This window comes from Rhinoderma darwinii, chromosome 3 (assembly GCF_050947455.1).
Source record: "Rhinoderma darwinii isolate aRhiDar2 chromosome 3, aRhiDar2.hap1, whole genome shotgun sequence".
NCBI classification, from domain to species: domain Eukaryota; kingdom Metazoa; phylum Chordata; class Amphibia; order Anura; family Rhinodermatidae; genus Rhinoderma; species Rhinoderma darwinii.
Window position 1 is genome coordinate 1,543,753 of NC_134689.1, and position 26,544 is coordinate 1,570,296.

Here is a 26,544-nt window from a genome sequence, read left to right on the forward strand (position 1 = left end):
GAGAGGGGAAGAGGGAGAGAGAGTGAAGGAGAGAGCTCTTACCCAACATTGAAATACTGTCTCATTTCCTGTCGCCTGCTCCTCATGATCGCCTTATATTCCCCGATCCGCAGTTTTTTCCCGTCCACCAGGCAGGTGCGCTTGGGCCGCGGCTTGTACTTGTAGTCCGGGTACTTCTCCAGGTGCTGTTTGCTGAGCCGCGCCTGCTCCTCGTAGTACGGCTGCTTCTCCAGGTTCGTCATGGCTTTCCAGCGAGATCCTGGAACACGGAAACACGACGTTACTGCTCTGCGCACATACAAGGCGGACATGACGGGGGCACCAGGACTCCCATCATCCTATCAGGGGCCACGTGGCTGCCTGCTGGGCTGGACGCTCCAGAAACCCACGTTTGGGAGGAAAAATAATAATAAAAAAAAAATAATAATAATAGTTTGTTGGAACGTCGATTGTGATAAAAGAAGTGGCGGCCGGGGGAAGAAGCGACGGCCGGGGGAAGAAGCGGCCGCGGGGGAAGAAGAGGCGGTGGGGTAGAAGAGGCGGCGGGAGGGGAAAATGCGGCGGCGGGGGGAAGAAGCAGCGGCGGGGGGAAGAAGAGGTGGCGAGGGCAGAAGCGGCGGCAGGGGGAAGAAGCGGCGGCGGGGGAAGAAGCGGCGGCGGGGGGAAGCAGCGGCGGCGGGGGAAGAAGCGGCGGCGGGGGAAGAAGCGGTGGCGTTTCTGCGCGGGGAATCGTGTTTTGTCTCAGACACTTTGTTTCCATTCTGTTCTTTGCACTTGTTACATTGTTTCTTTTTTTAGAGGGGGGATGTTTTTTTTTACGTGATCTGCAATGAATTTGCACATTGTCTGCGACTACTGTACGAGTAATGAAAGAAAGCTGTGCGCGCGCTGCTCCTGATCGCCGGCCAAACACTCAGAGGCAGCTCCTTCTGTTAACAATTTCAGGGGACGACTGATTAAGAGCAGATCCTCAAACCCTGGAAAACGTCAGCGGCGCTCGTGAGAGACGCCACGAATGTCCGGACGGCTCAATTGTCTATTCTGTACAGAGACGTCTACACCGTATCAGGGAGAGAGGCCGGCCGGACGTGTGGATAACGGACGCATTAGCGCTGGCGGCGCCACGTGCGGCTGATTATGCAGCGTTACAATGTAACAGATTGATGCGGGGGGGGGGGGGGTCTCTACCTAATATCTTGCTGATGTTTGAGTTGTGCATATCGGGGAAGGCCTGAAGGATTTTCCTCCGCTCGTCTTTTGCCCAGACCATGAAGGCGTTCATTGGCCGCTTGATATGCGGCTCGCTGCTTCCACGTCCTCGGGACTCCCGGTATATCCTGGATTCTGACACTCCAGCACTTCCTGCAGGAAATAACAATGAGATATGAGAAGCGGCCCGTCCTATAATGTACACACGTGTGCCGCAGCCTGAGGATTGTCAGATGCCGGGCGTGTATACTTATAGAGCGAGTGTGCGATGGTGGATGTTTATACTTATACAATGAGTGAAATGTGAGGCGTGTATACTTATAGAGCAAGTGAGATGGTGAATGTGTATACTTATGCAATGAGTGAGAGGACGGGTGTGTAAACTTATGCAATGAGTGAGGACGGGTGTGTATACTTATGCAATGAGTGTGAGATGAATAACAAGCCGGCTGTAAGCGACGATCACTATGACACCGGTGAGCGCACAATTACCGTCAGAGTCTCCGCTCAGGTTGAAGTCCATCATGGTGTGATTGTGCTTCCCGTCATCGCTCTGCCTCACCGCCAGCTGCTGCGACAGACAATCTAATGAGGCTTTATCCTGCAGGAGAGAACAAACCGCAGGTAATTAGAATAATTCGTAAAATATCTACACGCGTTATCATGACATCAGCGACAAGTTCCATCACGGAGGATAAAAGCGCAAAATCGCAGCGTCCTCTATACGGCGACATATACGGTCAGTGCGCTCAGAGCTTTGATAAAGATGGCCGCCAGCGTCTCCGTTCCCCACGGACGTGGTCCTCTAAGACAAAAGTCACCGGGAAAGTGAAAGGGAACATATTGTAAGCGTTGGCTCCGCCGCCGCCGCCGCTCCCTTCCCAGGTCTCGATTATAAAAGCTCGGCAGCAGAGAGACCACCAGAGAGGATGAAACACGAGCCCATGTTCAATGATTAATTAGTGATCTCTTTATTACGCGGAGATGAATAAATGACGAGAGTTAATCCCCCCATATCTGGAATCTTCAGAAGATGAAGGACAATAATCCTCCCACGGCATCCAAAAAGATCATTAAAATGTGAGCGTGCGAGGACTGTGCGGGGGCGTCCAGGGGGCACGCGAGTAACAGACCAGTACCATACACTAATACTCACACACACATAATGACTGGATATGCCGTATATGTATCCACTTCTGTCCTGGTAACACACTGACACACACACACATGTATCCATACGTGGCCACCAGGGGTCAGTATTCTATCCATTCTACAGAGGGCAAATGGCACCGATCCCTCTCAATTAACACGTCTGTTATTAGGTTACATTTTTAGAGTATATTTCCAGTTTTCTTCTACTGGGCTGTGCCCTCCGTTGAACTGAATGGAATCATTTAAAAGAGGAGTTTGCATTCCTAGATCCGAGGATTGATGTGGGCCGTCATGTGGATGTTCCGATAAAACAGATACAGAAAGAAAGGGAGGTCGAGTGAAACATCTGTGTAGACATCTAGGCAGTTGGTGACCGGGTGACCAAAAAAAGCTTTCCACAGCCGCCAACATGGCTGCCTAGGTTTCCTGTGCCTTGTAAGAAGGGCAGCTCTGGAGAACAAACTGCTGCTCAAACAAGTGAAACACAGTGCAGACTGAAGGAACAGAACTGGGCAGAGAGGATATGAATACAATCAGTGAATATAGTTCCGTTACACCCGCTCCAGCGCAGTCCTGCAGTATATATATATCTGTATGTATGGATGCTGCACATCGCGCCCGCCTGCAGGAATACATGGAAATCCTTCATGAGAGAAGTTCCATTCTATTCTGGAAAGTAAGAAGCGGAGACTCGTCAGCAGAAGTTATTGCTGGGCCGCTGCCGAGATCTTTACCTTTCTGTCATTAGAAAAATAAAATTAAATCATTTTCAGCCCCTCGGCGCTCGCACATAATAAGTCTTTGCCATGCGTGGGCTCTCATTAGCTGGAAGTTATGGCACGGTGACAAACGAGGGAGTGCGACGGCACAGAGAAGTAGATTACTGGCCATCTGTGAAAATACGGCTCGTAGCCATAGAAAACGCACAGCTGTAAATACAGGCAAAGGGCGGCACTAAACTCCACTGCAACAGCGACTAATTACTGACCGGAGCACAGGACACTAAACAAGCTCGAGCGGGTAAGACTGAGCGCCAACGCCCGTCCCGGGCAACACAAGGCAGATGGAGACCCCCCCGGGCACCAACCCAGAGACGGATAAAATTAGATCAGAAATGCAGCAGTTTTCCCAACATTGAGGAGCGGAGGAGGGGAAATCTGTACAACGAGGCGGGAGGATGAAAAAAACAAAAAATCATCGAAAAATAAAATCAAGAAAAAAAACAAAAAAAAATCATAAAAATAATATAAAGAAATTACAAACTTAAGAAAAAAAAACACAAAATACAAATTATATTTATAAACCAAAAAGAACTAAAACTAAAATATGTAAGAAAAAAAAATAAAATGATAAAAATGATATTTGTTGTTTTAATTATTCCAACTGAATAAAATGTTTTTAATTCAACAATAATAAATATACAAAATAAACAACAAATGAAAGAATTAGAAACAAAATAAAAAAATACTAAAATACGTAAGAAAAAAATACAATGAAACGGGGAAAATGTTGAAGATTTTATTATTACATTATTATTATTACATTATTATTTATTAATTATTATTATTATATATTATTATTATTATTTATTAATTATTATTATTATTATTACATTATTATTATTATTATATATTATTATTATTATTTATTAATTATTATTATTATATATTATTATTATTATTATTATTATTATTATTATTTATTAATTATTATTATTATATATTATTATTATTATTAATTATTATTATTATTATTAGACCTTTTTTTTTTACCTATTTCTTCAACAGACAAAGGGAAAAGCGCCAGCGTTATTTGCAGAAAAACAAGTAAAAAAAACGAGTCAAACATCGCGGCAAACGCGTCCAAAAATGCGTTTATTTCCGTCTCCCATTGATTTCAATGGGGTTTTTGAGGCAGAAAACGCCTCCGGATAGGGCATGTCGCTTCTTTTTCCCGCGAGCGTTTTTCTGGCTCACGGGAAAAAAACGCCTCCACCTCCCACTGAAATCAATAGGAGGCAATTTGGGACGTTTTTTGTTGCGGGTTGTGCCACGGTTTCCGCAGCAAAAACCTGGGGGAAAAAAACTGTGTGTGAACAAGGCTTTATAATGTTTCATTGACTGGATAAAATGTTTTCAATACAATAATAATAATAATAAATAATAATAATAATAAATAATAATAATAATAATAATAATAAATAATAATAATAATAATAAATAATAATAATAATAAATAAATAATAATACTAATAATAACACAGAGTAATAATAATAATACGACTAACATATGTTTGTACATTTCCGGCTAACCTCGCCATTCTATTATAATGTACGGACATGCAGCATCTCGCGGTCTGACGATCGCTTTTTATGACTCTGCAGACGGTAAATTGCGCATCGTGTCTGAAACTTGACCCCGACATCGGTCTTACTCATCTCTGATTGGCTCTTCCTCCTCAGTTTTACAAATTCCACTTTTAGCTTCTCCCAAGATATTTTGGCCATGGCAGAAGGAATTTTGTGTCTAGAAAATTAGTCACAGACAAAAACTCCCCTAATTGACCGTTTCTTACAAGGAAGCCCCTCCCCAACACGGTGGAGGCCGCCCGGGATCAGGAGGGATTAGCGGAGACAGATATTACAGTGACCCCCAACCTGTGGCTCCAGATGTGGTGAAACTACAACCACTGTCGGTGGACATGCTGGGAGTTTTAGTTCCACAGCAGGAGATCATTCGTTTACGGCTCTGGGTTTCTGGGGGAACAGCTGATCTGTATTAAGGGAGATTACGCGGGGCCCGGAATGATTATAATTAAAGCCCCCGTCCGAGGACGAGACCCCCGCACAATTACAGAGAAGGGCTGATGTGTAACCCGCGCTCCTCATCAAGACCCATTAATGGGCTCCCGCGTCCAACCACAGGACCTGCTCCGCGACCGCCGGGGAGTCAAGATGAGCCCTTCCTGTCTAAAGCCATTTGGTCGGTTGTCACTTGACAATTCCCAGCGAGCGCTGAACGCGCGGGGGATACGGGGAGCGGCTCGGAGGTGAAGAGGCTTCTGTGATGGGAGATTAGAGAAGAAAAGGTGCAGCTGTCGGGTGAATGAAGCGCCGCTGCAGCCTCCGCTCAATGCGCTTAACAAATAACAGCAATTTAGCGGCGCCGGCGAGGAGCAGTCACGTTACATTAGCATCTGGCGGAGTGTTAAAGCCGAGGAATCTCTGCTCCGAGCGTCTCTTCAAGAAAGCTTAAATATCTGAACATGAATTCCTTTCTGCTCGCCATCAATCCTTCAGCTGACGGTTTATCCGCACATGAAAGCGTTATATAGACAGAGCGCGTTATCGCCATTCACACTGCGGCAACCGGATCAACGGCTTTAAAGTAACGATCATTTCTGGAAAACTTTATCATGAAGCGCTCAGGAAAAAGAAGCCGTTCTGTAAAGGGGGAATCTACGAGGCCCGAAGCACGATCCAGGCGGAGAGATCTATGGATCAGAAACGGAGCAGTGCATGCTGGGATCTGTAGTCACCCGCTGTATGATACAGGGCGAGATATCAGAGCTGCGCAGTAATATCAGATCTGTAGCCCGAACCGGAGCAGATCCACGAGGGGCGCAAAATCACAAGTACAAAACTCAAATGAGAAACAGCCTGAAGTGGCTGATAACAGAGAACAATAGATTGTATTCACCTGTCCTACAGTCATCCTCTCCCAGCCTGACATGTCTGATAACAGAGAACAATAGATTGTATTCACCTGTCCTACAGTCATCCTCCCCCAGCCTGACAACAGAGAACAATAGATTGTATTCACCTGTCCTACAGTCAGCCTCTCCCCAGCGTGACATGTCTGATAACAGAGAACAATAGATTGTATTCACCTGTCCTACAGTCATTCTCCCCCAGCCTGACATGTCTGATAACAGAGAACAATAGATTGTATTCACCTGTCCTACAGTCATCCTCTCCCAGCCTGACATGTCTGATAACAGAGAACAATAGATTGTATTCACCTGTCCTACAGTCATCCTCCTCCCAGCCTGACATGTCTGATAACAGAGAATAATAGATTGTATTCTCCTGTCCTACAGTCATCCTCTCCCAGCCTGACATGTCTGATAACAGAGAACAATAGATTGTATTCACCTGTCCTACAGTCATCCTCCTCCCAGCCTGACATGTCTGATAACAGAGAACAATAGATTGTATTCACCTGTCCAACAGTCATCCTCTCCCAGCCTGACATGTCTGATAACAGAGAATAATAGATTGTATTCTCCTGTCCTACAGTCATCCTCTCCCAGCCTGACATGTCTGATAACAGAGAACAATAGATTGTAGTCACCTGTCCTACAGTCATCCTCCCCCAGCCTCACATGTCTGATAACAGAGAACAATAGATTGTATTCTCCTGTCCTACAGTCATCCTCTCCCAGCCTGACATGTCTGATAACAGAGAACAATAGATTGTATTCACCTGTCCTAGTCATCCTCTCCCAGCCTGACATGTCTGATAACAGAGAACAATAGATTGTAGTCACCTGTCCTACAGTCATCCTCCCCCAGCCTGACATGTCTGATAACAGAGAACAATAGATTGTATTCACCTGTCCTACAGTCACCCTCCCCAGCATGACATATCTGATAACAGAGAACAATAGATTGTATACACCTGTCCTACAGTCATCCTCCCCCAGCCTGACATGTCTATTGTTCTCTGTTATCAGACATGTCAGGCTGGGGGAGGATGATTGTAGGACAGGTGAATACAATCTATTGTTCTCTGTTATCGGACATGTCAGGCTGGGAGAGGATGACTATAGGACAGGAGAATACAATCTATTGTTCTCTGTTATCAGACATGTCAGGCTGGGGGAGGATGACTGTAGGACAGGTGAATACAATCTATTGTTCTTTGTTATCAGACATGTCAGGCTGGGGGAGGATGACTGTAGGACAGGTGAATACAATCTATTGTTCTCTGTTATCAGATATGTCAGGCTGGGGGAGGATGACTGTGGGACAGGTGAATACAATCTATTGTTCTCTGTTATCAGACATGTCAGGATGGGGAGAGGATGACCGTAGGACAGGTGAATACAATCTATATGTTCTCTGTTATCAGACGTGTCAGGCTGGAGGAGGATGACTGTAGGACAGGTGAATACAATCTATTGTTCTCTGTTATCAGACATGTCAGGCTGGGGGGGGTGACTGTAGGACAGGTGAATACAATCTATTGTTCTCTGTTATCAGACATGTCAGGCTGGGGGGAGGATGACTGTAAGACAGGTGAATACAATCTATTGTTCTCTGTTATCAGACATGTCAGGCTGGGGGGAGGATGACTGTAGGACAGGTGAATACAATCTATTGCTCGGTTATCGGACATGTCAGGCTGGGGGAGGATGACTGTAGGACAGGTGAATACAATCTATTGTTCTCTGTTATCAGACATGTCAGGCTGGGGGAGGATGACTGTAGGACAGGTGAATACAATCTAATGTTCTCTGTTATCAGACATGTCAGGCTGGGGGAGGATGACTGTAGGACAGGTGAATACAATCTATTGTTCTCTGTTATCAGACATGTCAGGCTGGGAGAGGATGACTGTAGGACAGGTGAATACAATCTAGTGTTCTCTGTTATCGGACATGTCAGGCTGGGAGAGGATGACTGTAGGACAGGAGAATACAATCTATTGTTCTCTGTTATCAGACATGTCAGGCTGGGGGAGGATGACTGTAGGACAGGTGAATACAATCTATTGTTCTTTGTTATCAGACATGTCAGGCTGGGGGAGGATGACTGTAGGACAGGTGAATACAATCTATTGTTCTCTGTTATCAGATATGTCAGGCTGGGGGAGGATGACTGTGGGACAGGTGAATACAATCTATTGTTCTCTGTTATCAGACATGTCAGGATGGGGAGAGGATGACCGTAGGACAGGTGAATACAATCTATATGTTCTCTGTTATCAGACGTGTCAGGCTGGACGAGGATGACTGTAGGACAGGTGAATACAATCTATTGTTCTCTGTTATCAGACATGTCAGGCTGGGGGGGTGACTGTAGGACAGGTAAATACAATCTATTGTTCTCTGTTATCAGACATGTCAGGCTGGGGGGAGGATGACTGTAAGACAGGTGAATACAATCTATTGTTCTCTGTTATCAGACATGTCAGGCTGGGGGGAGGATGACTGTAGGACAGGTGAATACAATCTATTGCTCGGTTATCGGACATGTCAGGCTGGGGGAGGATGACTGTAGGACAGGTGATTACAATCTATTGTTCTCTGTTATCAGACATGTCAGGCTGGGGGAGGATGACTGTAGGACAGGTGAATACAATCTATTGTTCTCTGTTATCAGACATGTCAGGCTGGGGGGAGGATGACTGTAGGACAGGTGAATACAATCTATTGTTCTCTGTTATCAGACATGCCAGGCTGGGGGAGGATGACTGTAGGACAGGTGAATACAATCTATTGTTCTCTGTTATCAGACATGTCAGGCTGGGGGAGGATGACTGTAGGACAGGTGAATACAATCTATTGTTCTCTGTTATCAGACATGTCAGGCTCGGGGAGGATGACTAGGACAGGTGAATACAATCTATTGTTCTCTGTTATCAGACATGTCAGGCTGGGGGGAGGATGACTGCAGGACAAGTGAATACAATCTATTATTCTCTGTTATCAGACATGTCAGGCTGGTGGAGGATGACTGTAGGACAGGTGGATACAATCTATTGTTCTCTGTTATCAGACATGTCAGGCTGGGGGAGGATGACTGTAGGGCAGATGAATACAGTCTATTGTTCTCTGTTATCAGACATGTCAGGCTGGGGGAGGATGACTGTAGGACAGGTGAATACAAGCTATTACTCTCTGTTATCAGACATGTCAGGCTGGGGGAGGATGACTGTAGGACAGGTGAATACAATCTATTGTTCTCTGTTATCAGACATGTCAGGCTGGGGGGAGGATGACTGTAGGACAGGTGAATACAATCTATTGTTCTCTGTTATCAGACATGTCCGGCTGGGGGAGGATGACTGTAGGACAGGAGAATACAATATATTGTTCTCTGTTATCAGACATGTCAGGCTGGGGGAGGATGACTGTAGGACAGGTGAATACAAGCTATTACTCTCTGTTATCAGACATGTCAGGCTGGGGGAGGATGACTGTAGGACAGGTGAATACAATCTATTGTTCTCTGTTATCAGACATGTCAGGCTGGGGGGAGGATGACTGTAGGACAGGTGAATACAATCTATTGTTCTCTGTTATCAGACATGTCCGGCACGGGGAGGATGACTGTAGGACAGGAGAATACAATATATTGTTCTCGGTTATCAGACATGTCAGGCTGGTGGAGGATGACTGTAGGACAGGTGAATACAAGCTATTACTCTCTGTTATCAGACATGTCAGGCTGGGGGAGGATGACTGTAGGACAGGTGAATACAATCTATTGTTCTCTGTTATCAGACATGTCAGGCTGGGGGGAGGATGACTGTAGGACAGGTGAATACAATCTATTGTTCTCTGTTATCAGACATGTCCGGCACGGGGAGGATGACTGTAGGACAGGAGAATACAATCTATTGTTCTCTGTTATCAGACATGTCAGGCTGGGGGAGGATGACTGTAGGACAGGTGAATACAATCTATTGTTCTCTGTTATCAGACATGTCAGGCTGGGGGGGGAGGATGACTGTAGGACAGGTGAATACTATCTATTGTTCTCTGTTATCAGTCATCCTCCCCAGCCTGACACGGCTGATACCAGGGAGAAGTAGCACATGGAGGGGGCAGGCTCTCTTCACATTCGCCGTCTTTCGTCTATAGAACATTTCGGTGTCTGCCGCGTGTAACGTCATGTGACAGCCGGATCTCCGCTCATTAGCCGCGCGCTCGTCAGCTTGTAATCACCGGCAGCATTTAGCGGGATAACAGGACTTGTCATCAGCGCTGTGGAGCGGTCACGTCGACCCTTCTGAGACATGACATATGATAATGGATTAAACCCCCCGCGGCTCATCCGAGTATCAAGTCGCGGCAGTTCCTGGAGTCTGACGTGATCCCGCTCTGATCTCGCTAACACTTCGGCTTTTCTCATTTCCAAGTCAACCCAGATATTTCACAGAAATCACAGCAAAGAGAAAAGCGTAATGCGCGGTGGCAGCCGGGGAGGGGGAATTAGCGCAGCGCTGGGGATTCTGCTTCCCGTTCCGTGAATTGCGCGGCCTCTCACCTTCTCCGTCCTGCAGTTGTTCAGGCTGAGGCTGTTGACCATGGAAACCTTCCCGTCCAGGACCTGCTGCTCCCGCCTCAGCTGCTCCTTCATCTGCCGCGCCTCCTGGATCGCCTTCGTCACAGCGTCGTGGTCGTTTAAGTAACCGGTTGAGGTGATGGAGGAGAGGATGTCTGCAAACGAGAAGAAGCGTTACATAGAAGAACGGCGATGACACGTTATATATACGATGGCGCCCACGTGATCAGTCCGACCGTCCACCAACGCAACAGGCGTAAATATTCTCTGCCGGGATCTAAGATCAATCTCCCGATCCCACAACAGTAACAATAATAACAGCGCTTGATACTTTGTATCTTATCAGACTTCTTAAAGGGCCAGCTCTAGAATGTCAAAGAGGAAGATGTGACCGTTCTCATCCGTCACCTCTCACCCGTCACCCCTCACCCCTCATGTCACCGCTGACCCGTCACCTCTCACCTGTCACCGCTGACCCGTCACCTCTCACCTGTCACCCCTCATGTCACCGCTGACCTGTCACCTCTCGCCTGTCACCGCTGACCTGTCACCGCTGACCTGTCACCGCTGACCTGTCACCTCTCGCCTGTCACCTCTCGCCTGTCACCGCTGACCTGTCACCCCTAGAATGTCACCGCTGACCTGTCACCGCTGACCCGTCAACCCTAACCTGTCACCGCTGACCCGTCACCTCTCGCCTGTCACCGCTGACCCGTCACCTCTCGCCTGTCACCGCTAGCCTGTCACCGCTGACCTGTCACCCCTAGCCTGTCACCGCTGACCCGTCACCCCTAGCCTGTCACCGCTGACCCGTCACCCCTAGCCTGTCACCGCTGACCTGTCACCCCTAGCCTGTCACCGCTGACCTGTCACCGCTGACCCGTCACCCCTAGCCTGTCACCGCTGACCCGTCACCTCTCGCCTGTCACCGCTGACCTGTCACCCCTAGCCTGTCACCGCTGACCTGTCACCCCTAGCCTGTCACCGCTGACCCGTCACCTCTCGCCTGTCACCGCTGACCCGTCACCTCTCGCCTGTCACCGCTGACCCGTCACCTCTCGCCTGTCACCGCTGACTCGTCACCCCTCGCCTGTCACCGCTGACCCGTCACCTCTCGCCTGTCACCGCTGACCCGTCACCCCTCGCCTGTCACCGCTGACCCGTCACCCCTCGCCTGTCACCGCTGACTCGTCACCCCTCGCCTGTCACCGCTGACCCGTCACCTCTCGGCTGTCACCGTTGACCCGTCACCCCTCGCCTGTCACCGCTGACCTGTCACCCCTCGCCTGTCACCGCTGACCCGTCACCTCTCGCCTGTCACCGTTGACCCGTCACCCCTCGCCTGTCACCGCTGACCTGTCACCTCTCGCCTGTCACCGCTGACTCGTCACCCCTCGCCTGTCACCGCTGACCTGTCACCTCTCGCCTGTCACCGCTGACCCGTCACATCTTGCCCCTCACCGTTGACCCGTCACCCCTCGCCTGTCACCGCTGACCCTTCACCCCTCGCCTGTCACCGCTGACCCTTCACCCCTCACCCATTTAGCTCCATTTTGTCGCCTTGTGAGTTTTCTCCAATGTTTATTATTATTACAGGGGTCGTCCATATTTGACAATCCTGGTCACAGAGCCGCCAACTCTGAAGAGGAGCTCATAAGGGGGGGGGGGGGTTCCAGCTACCCAGCTCTCCCAGACTCCTGCATGGTGAACCTGCCTAGTTAACCCCTCCCCATATTCTGCTTTTTGGGACATTCTTCGCTCCGGGGTCCGGTATGATTATTGTCCTGACCTCAGATCCCTCCGCTCTGGAGACTCCATTAGTCACTGACTGAGTTAAACTTTCCCTCTCCTTGGGCTGCGAGTGCCCACTCCTCAGCTCCCGGCGGCACACCCCACGCAGGGCGGCATCATCCCGACACAGATTACCCAGTCATGGAGCCCGCCGCAATCACAGAATAATAAAGAAGCAGAATGTCCTCATCAGAGCGCCCGGCAGTGACAGGAAGGTTAATAGAGTCTCAAAATCATAATATATATAATCCTTAAATGTCAAAAATTCTACTCAGCTGTTTCTGCTTCCAGGAAAGTTGTGTGAAAACCAATATGGCCACCATGTTTCCAAAGGGTTTGCCACCCAGCTTTCTGAGAGTCCTGAAAGGCAAATGCCCAGTTTAATGCAGCAATATAAAATCAGGGGAAATATTACCGCACAACTAGGAAATCCGGCCCTTCAGGAGTCAGGGAAAGCTGAGTGATGACCCCTCATGGTCATCCCTCTTTCCCAGGCCCTTGAATGGCAAAAACAATAATAAATCCCTCTCTCATATTGCAGACTGTACATTCAGAAGCCCAGGAAAGCTGGGTAAAAACCAATATGGCTACCAAGGATAAGAGGATGTGCCCTTCAGGAGTGTGAGAAAGATGAGTGACAACCTCTGTGGGAGCGGTCATGGCGGCCATATTGGTTACTACCCAGCTTTCCCAGGAACAGTTAGAAGTGAGATACGGCTGAATGGAATATTGACACATTTTTTTTGTATTTTGGGGGATCCTATAAACTTTACGGGAGGAGGGGGGGGCAGGTTTCGGGACAGAAGACGACCGCTAATCGTCCGTGAAATGCCGATTTTGCCTGAACATGTTCTGCGGATTCACGGAAAAAACAAAGACAAAAAAACGAGAACTTTCAGCCTAATCCGTTACAGAAGAAAAAACATCTGTCCGGTAAATCCTGTAATCTGGGAACAGCGCGGCGCTAAATCCCGCGATTTGTTGTAAAACACGGAGATTAAAAGAAAGGGAAATGGGTGCCGGCGGCGCGGCGCTCGCGATATTAATACTCGCCGCTTTGTGACAATCCTGAATGTTGCGCATCTAATCGTAGCGGATTACACGTCCTCGCCGGATTATCGGACGTTTCCATCTGATCCGATAGCTGCCAGGAAACATGAAGGGGCGCGGGGGAGGGGCTGGCGTCGGATTACTGCGGATAATTCTCGCTGCGAGGCCTTTTCTGCCGCCGAGTTTTACGACGTTCGGATAATTCAGAGCAGAAGCAAATTAAAGCTTTAAGAAGGGAAATTAATCTCCGATTTAAGAGAGCGCGGCGACCGCACAACTAACGGAACTGGGACGCGAGCTTTATCTGGAGTCTCAAGGAGGAAAAGGATCCGCGGTCCCGGGGGCGTCAACCGCAGAAAATCACGTCACGTCCAGCAGGGGCCGCATATCAACTCAACGCAACCCCTCCCCCGCCCTACAGGTGAACACTGAAGAAACATTCAGGAGCCTGGGAAAGCTGGGTGACCCCCTCAATGGAAGCTGCGCTGGCGGCCAGATCGCTTGTCACCCAGCTTTCCCAGAAACAGATAGAACCGGCCGAAATACATTGAACAGGACGACGAATATTTATTGGGGAATTTATTCATTTTTAGCGCAAAACATTCCAGAAAAACGCAGAAAAAAATCCACTAAAATGTTCTGAAAATAGACTAATATAATATACAGCGGGGGAGGGGCACGGATCAGTATATAGACTATAATATACAGCGGGGGAGGGGCACGGATCAGTATATAGACTATAATATACAGCGGGGGAGGGGCACGGATCAGTATATAGACTATAATATACAGCGGGGGAGGGGCACTGATCAGTACATAGACTATAATATACAGCGGGGGAGGGGCACTGATCAGTATATAGACTATAATATACAGCGGGGGAGGGGCACGGATCAGTATATAGACTAATATACAGCGGGGGAGGGGCACTGATCAGTATATAGACTATAATATACAGCGGGGGAGGGGCACTGATCAGTATATAGACTATAATATACAGCGGGGGAGGGGCACGGATCAGTATATAGACTATAATATACAGCGGGGGAGGGGCACTGATCAGTATATAGACTATAATATACAGCGGGGGAGGGGCACTGATCAGTATATAGACTATAATATACAGCGGGGGAGGGGCACTGATCAGTATATAGACTATAATATACAGCGGGGGAGGGGCACTGATCAGTATATAGACTATAATATACAGCGGGGGAGGGGCACGGATCAGTATATAGACTATAATATACAGCGGGGGAGGGGCACTGATCAGTATATAGACTATAATATACAGCGGGGGAGGGGCACTGATCAGTACATAGACTATAATATACAGCGGGGGAGGGGCACTGATCAGTATATAGACTATAATATACAGCGGGGGAGGGGCACGGATCAGTATATAGACTATAATATACAGCGGGGGAGGGGCACTGATCAGTATATAGACTATAATATACAGCGGGGGAGGGGCACTGATCAGTATATAGACTATAATATACAGCGGGGGAGGGGCACTGATCAGTACATAGACTATAATATACAGCGGGGGAGGGGCACTGATCAGTATATAGACTATAATATACAGCGGGGGAGGGGCACGGATCAGTATATAGACTATAATATACAGCGGGGGAGGGGCACTGATCAGTATATAGACTATAATATACAGCGGGGGAGGGGCACGGATCAGTACATAGACTATAATATACAGCGGGGGAGGGGCACTGATCAGTATATAGACTATAATATACAGCGGGGGAGGGGCACTGATCAGTATATAGACTATAATATACAGCGGGGGAGGGGCACTGATCAGTATATAGACTATAATATACAGCGGGGGAGGGGCACTGATCAGTACATAGACTATTATATAATATACAGCGGGGGAGGGGCACGGATCAGTATATAGACTATAATATACAGCGGGGGAGGGGCACTGGTCAGTATATTGACTATAATATACAGCGGGGGAGGGGCACTGCTCAGTTAATAATCTGACATCTTTAGCGGGGTCTAGAAAGGGTTAATCTCGGAGGATACAAAGTAACAGGATAAATTCATTATAAACAGGATGCGCGGTGTTTACATTGATACAATGTAGCGGTCGCACGTGGCGGAGGCGAGCGCGGTGTATGGCGCGGATCTTCACGTATCGAGCAGTTTGACAACAGAACTGAACATGTTTTGGTTTCTTATCGCGCGCTCCGCCCCTCCGCCGTGTCGTCTGTCGCCCGCGCTCCCCCTCCGCCGTGCCGTCTGTCGCACGGTCCGCCCCTCCGTCGTGTCGTCTGTCGCCCGCGCTCCCCCTCCGCCGTGCCGTCTGTCGCCCGCGCTCCCCCTCCGCCGTGCCGTCTGTCGCACGGTCCGCCCCTCCGTCGTGTCGTCTGTCGCCCGCGCTCCCCCTCCGCCGTGCCGTCTGTCGCCCGCGCTCCCCCTCCGCCGTGCCGTCTGTCGCACGGTCCGCCCCTCCGTCGTGTCGTCTGTCGCCCGCGCTCCCCCTCCGTCGTGTCGTCTGTCGCCCGCGCTCCCCCTCCGTCGTGTCGTCTGTCGCCCGCGCTCCCCCTCCGTCGTGTCGTCTGTCGCCCGCGCTCCCCCTCCGTTGTGCCGTCTGTCGCCCACGCTCCGCCGTGCCGCCTGGTCCGCCCCTCCGCTTGTAATTAACCCCCGCTCCATTCCCAGGAAACTTTATATATACATATAAACTATATAAGTTTTTCAATTTGCATAAAAAGTAAATTAATAAATGGCAGGCGACGCTCCGCATCTTGTGACACAAAATCTATAAAAAGTGCGAGGAAACCGGCGAAGGCGGAAGCGTTTAACATAAGACCTGCACGAAACAATGACGGACGTGATCAGCGGCTCAGAGTCTGGACATAAGGGGGGAGGGGTTACCTGAGATCACCAGACACCTGAGCGGTCAATCATTGCCCCCCAGCCCCTCCCCCACTGTACATTGTCATCCGCAGCTGCTTTATCAGGGGTTTAAAGGGGAAGTCTCCATTATAAGGGCACATAAACATGGTGGGGGGGGGGCAGAGCACAGCGGGCGAGATGCAGCACAGCGGGCGAGATGCAGCGCAATGTCCTCCAATTATCACTCAATGTCAGTAAGTGCCCAAAACAGCCCCAGCATTAATGTCGTGTCACCCGACTCACCTATAGTATTAACCCTGACGGGCGGGCTGGCCAGCGTGGAGGAGACGGACGGTTTGTGTGAGGCGCTTATCCTCGACGTTTGGATGTGGGGTGAGGTGGGCGACACGGGTGATTTGCGGTCGGATGTCTTGGGCTTGGCAGAAAGGTTCAGCGGCTGCGCAACGTCGTCCTGTGAAAGACACAATGAAAATACTGGTGAGTAATAACCCAACCCCAAACATTACACACCCCAAAAGGGCACCCAGCACCCGTCTACCCAGAATTACCAACATTTCCACCAGACCATGTGGCCTCTACCATCTGGGAGTAATCGCTTTGTTCATCCTGAGCGTTCTGGTTCATGAATAGAATGGCAGAACTGCAGTGTAGACTGACGCAATCAGAGCAGGAGGAGAGCGCGAGTGGACGGGGAAAATTTACCCCATGCAGCAAGACAATGAGCAGTGCCCAGTACAGTGCCCCCGTGTAGACCGTGCAGTGCCCGCCCCCGTGTAGACCGTGCGCGGTGCCCCCCCCATGTAGCCCGTGCAGTGCCCCCCCCGTGTAGACCGTGCAGTGCCCTCCGTGTAGACCGTGCAGTGCCCCCCGCGTAGACCGTGCAGTGCCCCCCGCGTAGACCGTGCAGTGCCCCCGGCATTGATGCCTGTATATAGAGGCGTCGCTCTCCTCCTGTATATAAGGGATCAGCTGCTGCCGCTCGTGGTTGTGGGCATCTATCTGGGCACTACATGTAATCTTGGCCAGAGGACATGGCGGGGGATGGTCACCTCGCCCAAGGAGGGTCTAACATTGTACCAGGGCCAGGGGAGGGGGACTCGGCTGTAATGATGATGTAAAGTGATCTGCAGTCACAAAGACTACGAGTAACAGCAGCCGCCATCGCTCTCCCCCGCTCTCCCCAACGACTATGAAGGGCACAGAGATGAGGATTCTATTAAGAATAAGTCCAATGTCAGATGTCGGCGCGTCTCCTCCGATAACCAGTGATCAGCAGGATCGGAGCCGGGGTCACCCCCAGTCTCTGTGCGCTTCACGTACAGCTGCCAGCAGGATTAGATTGTAAGCTCTTGTGTCACTGTAATCCTGGGTTTCATCACACAGCGCTCTAGTCACAGCCAAAGCAGTCCCCGGACAGAGGAGTGTAAGTCACCCATCTTTCCACAGACCCTGAAGGACAAATCTACCATCTCCCTCCTTCCTGCTGCTCTGCCTGTGTAATGTCAGTCTTCACTGAAATTCTGCCATTCTATTCATGAATCAGAAGGCTCAGGATGAGACACTGGGATAGAACTCTGCTGCCTCTGTGGCTGGAATCTGCGGGGGGCCCCGGGGACTGATATTTGGGGGTGCGGGAATATCCACTGGACACGATGATTGGCTGTAAAGTTCTGCCGTTTTCTTCTCGGACACGGTTCAGCCGCCTCTTGAGGTTGTTATTCTGCTCGTCACACCCGACCTGTCACCCGTCCGTCAGATCAGACCCCACTGTATCCAGAATCCGCATCTCCCGCCTGACACCAGGTCCTCGAGGCCCTGACTGCGGCGTCCGTGGTCCCTTACCCGCCAGTCACTCGATTTAAAGGGACAGTACACCTGAACCCCCACGTGGATTTATAGGGGGGGCTCTAATGACATTCACACTCAAAGGGAAACGTTTCTGTTCCTTTATAAAATTGGAGATTTCTTTATATAATAATCTCTAACTTAGTGCAAGGTTTTGTTCTATGTTATCAGCCGCTGACTGCAGGAAGGACCATAAAAAAGAGGGGACAGTCGGCCAAACCCGCCGGAGGGACTGACCAACTATATAATGTGTATGGGGGTGTCTCGACATCTGGCAGCGGATTATTCCCCCCTCCCCATTGAAAACAACTGTCTGCTCGTCCGCGCCCAGTGTGAGTGTCTGTATACCGGGATCTCATACACAGCCCTTATATTCAGAGACATACGGTAATGACCATATTATTATCCGGAGACCGCGGCGTGTTAGGAAGTCGCCGCGCCACCCCCGTAATATGCTGCAGTCATCATAATGGGGGGCAGGGTTCCTGGCCAAGAGCAGAGGGAGACCCCGATATCTGACGCACTTCAGCCGCTCCTCTTATAACACTCCAGCACTATTATATCCTCCAGACATTACATCATATGTGACTGATATCAGCCGCTCCTCTTATATCACTCCAGCACTATTATATCCACCAGAGACATTACATCATATGTGTGACTGATATCAGCCGCTCCTCTTATATCACTCCAGTACTATTATATCCTCCAGAGACATTACATCATATGTGTGACTGATATCAGCCGCTCCTCTTATATCACTCCAGTACTATTATATCCTCCAGAGACATTACATCATATGTGTGACTGATATCAGCCGCTCCTCTTATATCACTCCAGTACTATTATATCCTCCAGAGACATTACATCATATGTGACTGATATCAGCCGCTCCTCTTATATCACTCCAGTACTATTATATCCTCCAGACATTACATCATGTGTGACTGATATCAGCCGCTCCTCTTATATCACTCCAGTACTATTATATCCTCCAGAGACATTACATCATATATGTGACTGATATCAGCCGCTCCTCTTATATCACTCCAGCACTATTATATCCTCCAGACATTACATCATATGTGTGACTGATATCAGCCGCTACTCTTATATCACTCCAGCACTATTATATCCTCCAGACATTACATCATATATGTGACTGATATCAGCCGCTCCTCTTATATCACTCCAGTACTATTATATCCTCCAGAGACATTGCATCATATGTGACTATCAGCCGCTCCTCTTATATCACTCCAGCACTATTATATCCTCCAGAGACATTACATCATATGTGACTGATATCAGCCGCTCCTCTTATATCACTCCAGTACTATTATATCCTCCAGACATTACATCATATATGTGACTGATATCAGCCGCTCCTCTTATATCACTCCAGTACTATTATATCCTCCAGAGACATTACATCATATGTGTGACTGATATCAGCCGCTCCTCTTATATCACTCCAGCACTATTATATCCTCCAGAGATATTACATCATATGTGTGACTGATATCAGCCGCTCCTCTTATATCACTCCAGTACTATTATATCCTCCAGAGACATTACATCATATGTGTGACTGATATCAGCCGCTCCTCTTATATCACTCCAGTACTATTATATCCTCCAGAGACATTACATCATATGTGACTGATATCAGCCGCTCCTCTTATATCACTCCAGCACTATTATATCCTCCAGAGACATTACATCATATGTGACTGATATCAGCCGCTATTCTTATATCACTCCAGCACTATTATATCCTCCAGAGACATTACATCATATATGTGACTGATATCAGCCGCTCCTCATATATCACTCCAGCACTATTATATCCTCCAGAGACATTACATCATATGTGACTGATATCAGCCGCTCCTCTTATATCACTCCAGTACTATTATATCCCCCAGAGACATTACATCATATGTGTGACTGATATCAGCCGCTCCTCTTATATCACTCCAGTACTATTATATCCTCCAGAGACATTACATCATATGTGACTGATATCAGCCGCTCCTCTTATATCACTCCAGTACTATTATATCCTCCAGAGACATTACATCATGTGTGACTGATATCAGCCGCTCCTCTTATATCACTCCAGCACTATTATATCCTTCAGAGACATTACATCATATGTGTGACTGATATCAGCCTCTCCTCTTATAACACTCCAGCACTATTATATCCTTCAGAGACATTACATCATATGTGTGACTGATATCAGCCGCTCCTCTTATATCACTCCAGCACTATTATATCCTCCAGAGACATTACATCATATGTGACTGATATCAGCAGCTCCTCTTATATCACTCCAGTACTATTATATCCTCCAGAGACATTACATCATGTGTGACTGATATCAGCCGCTCCTCTTATATCACTCCAGTACTATTATATCCTCCAGACATTACATCATATGTGTGACTGATATCAGCCGCTCCTTTTATAACACTCCAGTACTATTATATCCTCCAGAGACATTACATCATATGTGTGACTGATATCAGCCGCTCCTCTTATATCACTCCAGTACTATTATATCCTCCAGAGACATTACATCATATGTGTGACTGATATCAGCCGCTCCTCTTATATCACTCCAGCACTATTATATCCTCCAGAGACATTACATCATGTGTGTGACTAATATCAGCCGCTCCTCTTATATCACTCCAGTACTATTATATCCTCCAGAGACATTACATCATATGTGTGACTGATATCAGCCACTCCTCTTATATCACTCCAGTACTATTATATCCTCCAGAGACATTACATCATATGTGACTGATATCAGCCGCTCCTCTTATATCACTCCAGCACTATTATATCCTCCAGAGACATTACATCATGTGTGTGACTAATATCAGCCGCTCCTCTTATATCACTCCAGTACTATTATATCCTCCAGAGACATTACATCATATGTGTGACTGATATCAGCCGCTCCTCTTATATCACTCCAGTACTATTATATCCTCCAGAGACATTACATCATATGTGTGACTGATATCAGCCACTCCTCTTATATCACTCCAGTACTATTATATCCTCCAGAGACATTACATCATGTGTGACTGATATCAGCCGCTCCTCTTATATCACTCCAGTACTATTATATCCTCCAGAGACATTACATCATATGTGACTGATATCAGCCGCTCCTCTTATATCACTCCAGTACTATTATATCCTCCAGAGACATTACATCTTATATGTGACTGATATCAGCCGCTCCTCTTATATCACTCCAGTACTATTATATCCTCCAGAGACATTACATCATATGTGTGACTGATATCAGCCGCTCCTCTTATATCACTCCAGCACTATTATATCCTCCAGAGACATTACATCATATGTGTGACTGATATCAGCCGCTCCTCTTATATCACTCCAGCACTATTATATCCTCCAGAGACATTACATCATATGTGTGACTGATATCAGCTGCTCCTCTTATATCACTCCAGTACTATTATATCCTCCAGAGACATTACATCATATGTGACTGATATCAGCCGCTCCTCTTATAACACTCCAGCACGATTATATCCTCCGGAGACATTACATCATATGTGTGACTGATATCAGCCGCTCCTCTTATATCACTCCAGCACTATTATATCCTCCGGAGACATTACATCATATGTGACTGATATCAGCCGCTCCTCTTATAACACTCCAGCACGATTATATCCTCCGGAGACATTACATCATATGTGTGACTGATATCAGCCGCTCCTCTTATAACACTCCAGCACTATTATATCCTCCAGAGACATTACATCATATATGTGACTGATATCAGCCGCTCCTCTTATAACACTCCAGTACTATTATATCCTCCAGAGACATTACATCATATAAGTAACTGATATCAGCCGCTCCTCTTATAACACTCCAGTACTATTATATCCTCCAGAGACATTACATCATATGTGACTGATATCAGCCGCTCCTCTTATATCACTCCAGCACTATTATATCCTCCAGAGACATTACATCATATATGTGACTGATATCAGCCGCTCCTCTTATATCACTCCAGTACTATTATATCCTCCAGAGACATTACATCATATGTGTGACTGATATCAGCCGCTCCTCTATCACTCCAGCACTATTATATCCTCCAGAGACATTACATCATATATGTGACTGATATCAGCCGCTCCTCTATCACTCCAGTACTATTATATCCTCCAGAGACATTACATCATATGTGACTGATATCAGCCGCTCCTCTTATATCACTCCAGCACTATTATATCCTCCAGACATTACATCATATGTGTGACTGATATCAGCCGCTCCTCTTATAACACTCCAGTACTATTATATCCTCCAGAGACATTACATCATATGTGACTGATATCAGCCGCTCCTCTTATATCACTCTAGTACTATTATATCCTCCAGAGACATTACATCATATGTGACTGATATCAGCCGCTCCTCTTATAACACTCCAGCACTATTATATCCTCCAGACATTACATCATATGTGTGACTGATATCAGCCGCTCCTCTTATAACACTCCAGTACTATTATATCCTCCAGAGACATTACATCATATGTGACTGATATCAGCCGCTCCTCTTATATCACTCTAGTACTATTATATCCTCCAGAGACATTACATCATATGTGACTGATATCAGCCGCTCCTCTTATAACACTCCAGCACTATTATATCCTCCAGACATTACATCATATGTGACTTATATCAGCCGCTCCTCTTATATCACTCCAGCACTATTATATCCTCCAGAGACATTACATCATATGTGACTGATATCAGCCGCTCCTCATATATCACTCCAGCACTATTATATCCTCCAGAGACATTACATCATATGTGACTGATATCAGCCGCTCCTCTTATATCACTCCAGTACTATTATATCCCCCAGAGACATTACATCATATGTGTGACTGATATCAGCCGCTCCTCTTATATCACTCCAGTACTATTATATCCTCCAGAGACATTACATCATATGTGACTGATATCAGCCGCTCCTCTTATATCACTCCAGTACTATTATATCCTCCAGAGACATTACATCATATGTGTGACTGATATCAGCCGCTCCTCTTATAACACTCCAGTACTATTATATACTCCAGAGACATTACATCATATGTGTGACTGATATCAGCCGCTCCTCTTATAACACTCCAGTACTATTATATCCTCCAGAGACATTACATCATGTGTGACTGATATCAGCCGCTCCTCTTATATCACTCCAGTACTATTATATCCTCCAGAGACATTACATCATGTGTGACTGATATCAGCCGCTCCTATTATATCACTCCAGCACTATTATATCCTCCAGAGACATTACATTATATGTGTGACTGATATCAGCCGCTCCTCTTATAACACTCCAGCACTATTATATCCTCCAGAGACATTACATCATATATGTGACTGATATCAGCCGCTCCTCTTATAACACTCCAGTACTATTATATCCTCCAGAGACATTACATCATATGTGACTGATATCAGCCACTCCTCTTATATCACTCCAGTACTATTATATCCTCCAGAGACATTACATCATATGTGTGACTGATATCAGCCGCTCCTCTTATAACACTCCAGCACTATTATATCCTCCAGAGACATTACATCATATATGTGACTGATATCAGCCGCTCCTCTTATATCACTCCAGCACTATTATATCCTCCAGAGACATTACATCATGTGTGACTGATATCAGCCGCTCCTCTTATATCACTCCAGTACTATTATATCCTCCAGACATTACATCATATGTGTGACTGATATCAGCCGCTCCTTTTATAACACTCCAGTACTATTATATCCTCCAGAGACATTACATCATATGTGTGACTGATATCAGCCGCTCCTCTTATATCACTCCAGCACTATTATATCCTCCAGAGACATTACATCACATGTGTGACTGATATCAGCCGCTCCTCTTATATCACTCCAGCACTATTATATCCTCCAGAGACATTACATCATGTGTGTGACTAATATCAGCCGCTCCTCTTATATCACTCCAGCACTATTATATCCTCCAGAGACATTACATCATATGTGACTGATATCAGCCGCTCCTCTTATATCACTCCAGTACTATTATATCCTCCAGAGACATTACATCATATGTGACTGATATCAGCCGCTCCTCTTATATCACTCCAGCACTATTATATCCTCCAGAGACATTACATTATATGTGTGACTGATATCAGCCGCTCCTCTTATAACACTCCAGCACTATTATATCCTCCAGAGACATTACATCATATATGTGACTGATATCAGCCGCCCTCTTATAACACTCCAGTACTATTATATCCTCCAGAGACATTACATCATATGTGACTGATATCAGCCACTCCTCTTATATCACTCCAGTACTATTATATCCTCCAGAGACATTACATCATATGTGTGACTGATATCAGCCGCTCCTCTTATAACACTCCAGCACTATTATATCCTCCAGAGACATTACATCATATATGTGACTGATATCAGCCGCTCCTCTTATATCACTCCAGCACTATTATATCCTCCAGAGACATTACATCATGTGTGTGACTGATATCAGCTGCTCCTCTTATAACACTCCAGCACTATTATATCCTCCAGAGACATTACATCATATATGTGACTGATATCAGCCGCTCCTCTTATATCACTTCAGTACTATTATATCCTCCAGACATTACATCATATGTGTGACTGATATCAGCCGCTCCTTTTATAACACTCCAGTACTATTATATCCTCCAGAGACATTACATCATATGTGTGACTGATATCAGCCGCTCCTCTTATATCACTCCAGCACTATTATATCCTCCAGAGACATTACATCATGTGTGTGACTAATATCAGCCGCTCCTCTTATATCACTCCAGCACTATTATATCCTCCAGAGACATTACATCATATGTGACTGATATCAGCCGCTCCTCTTATATCACTCCAGTACTATTATATCCTCCAGAGACATTACATCTTATATGTGACTGATATCAGCCACTCCTCTTATAACACTCCAGCACTATTATATCCTCCAGAGACATTACATCATATGTGTGACTGATATCAGCCGCTCCTCTTATATCACTCCAGCACTATTATATCCTCCAGAGACATTACATCATATGTGTGACTGATATCAGCCGCTCCTCTTATTACACTCCAGTACTATTATATGCTCCAGAGACATTACATCATATGTGACTGATATCAGCCGCTCCTCTTATATCACTCCAGTACTATTATATCCTCCAGAGACATTACATCATATGTGTGACTGATATCAGCCGCTCCTCTTATATCACTCCAGCACTATTATATCCTCCAGAGACATTACATCATATGTGTGACTGATATCAGCCTCTCCTCTTATATCACTCCAGTACTATTATATCCTCCAGAGACATTACATCATATGTGTGACTGATATCAGCCGCTCCTCTTATAACACTCCAGCACTATTATATCCTCCAGAGACATTACATCATATGTGTGACTGATATCAGCCGCTTCTCTTATAACACTCCAGCACTATTATATCCTCCAGAGACATTACATCATATGTGTGACTGATATCAGCCGCTCCTCTTATATCACTCTAGTACTATTATATCCTCCAGAGACATTACATCATATGTGACTGATATCAGCCGCTCCTCTTATAACACTCCAGCACTATTATATCCTCCAGACATTACATCATATGTGACTTATATCAGCCGCTCCTCTTATATCACTCCAGTACTATTATATCCTCCAGAGACATTACATCATATGTGTGACTGATATCAGCCGCTCCTCTTATATCACTCCAGCACTATTATATCCTCCAGAGACATTACATCATATATGTGACTGATATCAGCCGCTCCTCATATATCACTCCAGCACTATTATATCCTCCAGAGACATTACATCACATGTGTGACTGATATCAGCCGCTCCTCTTATATCACTCCAGCACTATTATATCCTCCAGAGACATTACATCATATGTGACTGATATCAGCCGCTCCTCTTATATCACTCCAGTACTATTATATCCCCCAGAGACATTACATCATATGTGTGACTGATATCAGCCGCTCCTCTTATATCACTCCAGCACTATTATATCCTCCAGAGACATTACATCATATGTGACTGATATCAGCCACTCCTCTTATAACACTCCAGTACTATTATATCCTCCAGAGACATTACATCATATGTGACTGCTATCAGCCGCTCCTCTTATATCACTCCAG

The 26,544-nt window shown here is 46.7% G+C and overlaps 1 protein-coding gene across 2 annotated transcripts in view; it reads right to left on the reverse strand.

The window, feature by feature from the left end:
* SOX5 (SRY-box transcription factor 5) overlaps positions 1 to 26,544 on the reverse strand; it is a 343,282-nt gene that overhangs the window by 5,368 nt on the left and 311,370 nt on the right. For both annotated transcript variants that reach the window (XM_075855646.1, XM_075855645.1), the window contains 5 exons: positions 16,662 to 16,830; positions 10,638 to 10,810; positions 1,702 to 1,810; positions 1,189 to 1,362; positions 43 to 259 (listed from right to left, as the gene is read on the reverse strand). In XM_075855646.1, the coding sequence (XP_075711761.1) occupies positions 43 to 259; positions 1,189 to 1,362; positions 1,702 to 1,810; positions 10,638 to 10,810; positions 16,662 to 16,830 (842 nt within the window). The remainder of the gene's footprint in view (positions 1 to 42; positions 260 to 1,188; positions 1,363 to 1,701; positions 1,811 to 10,637; positions 10,811 to 16,661; positions 16,831 to 26,544) is intronic.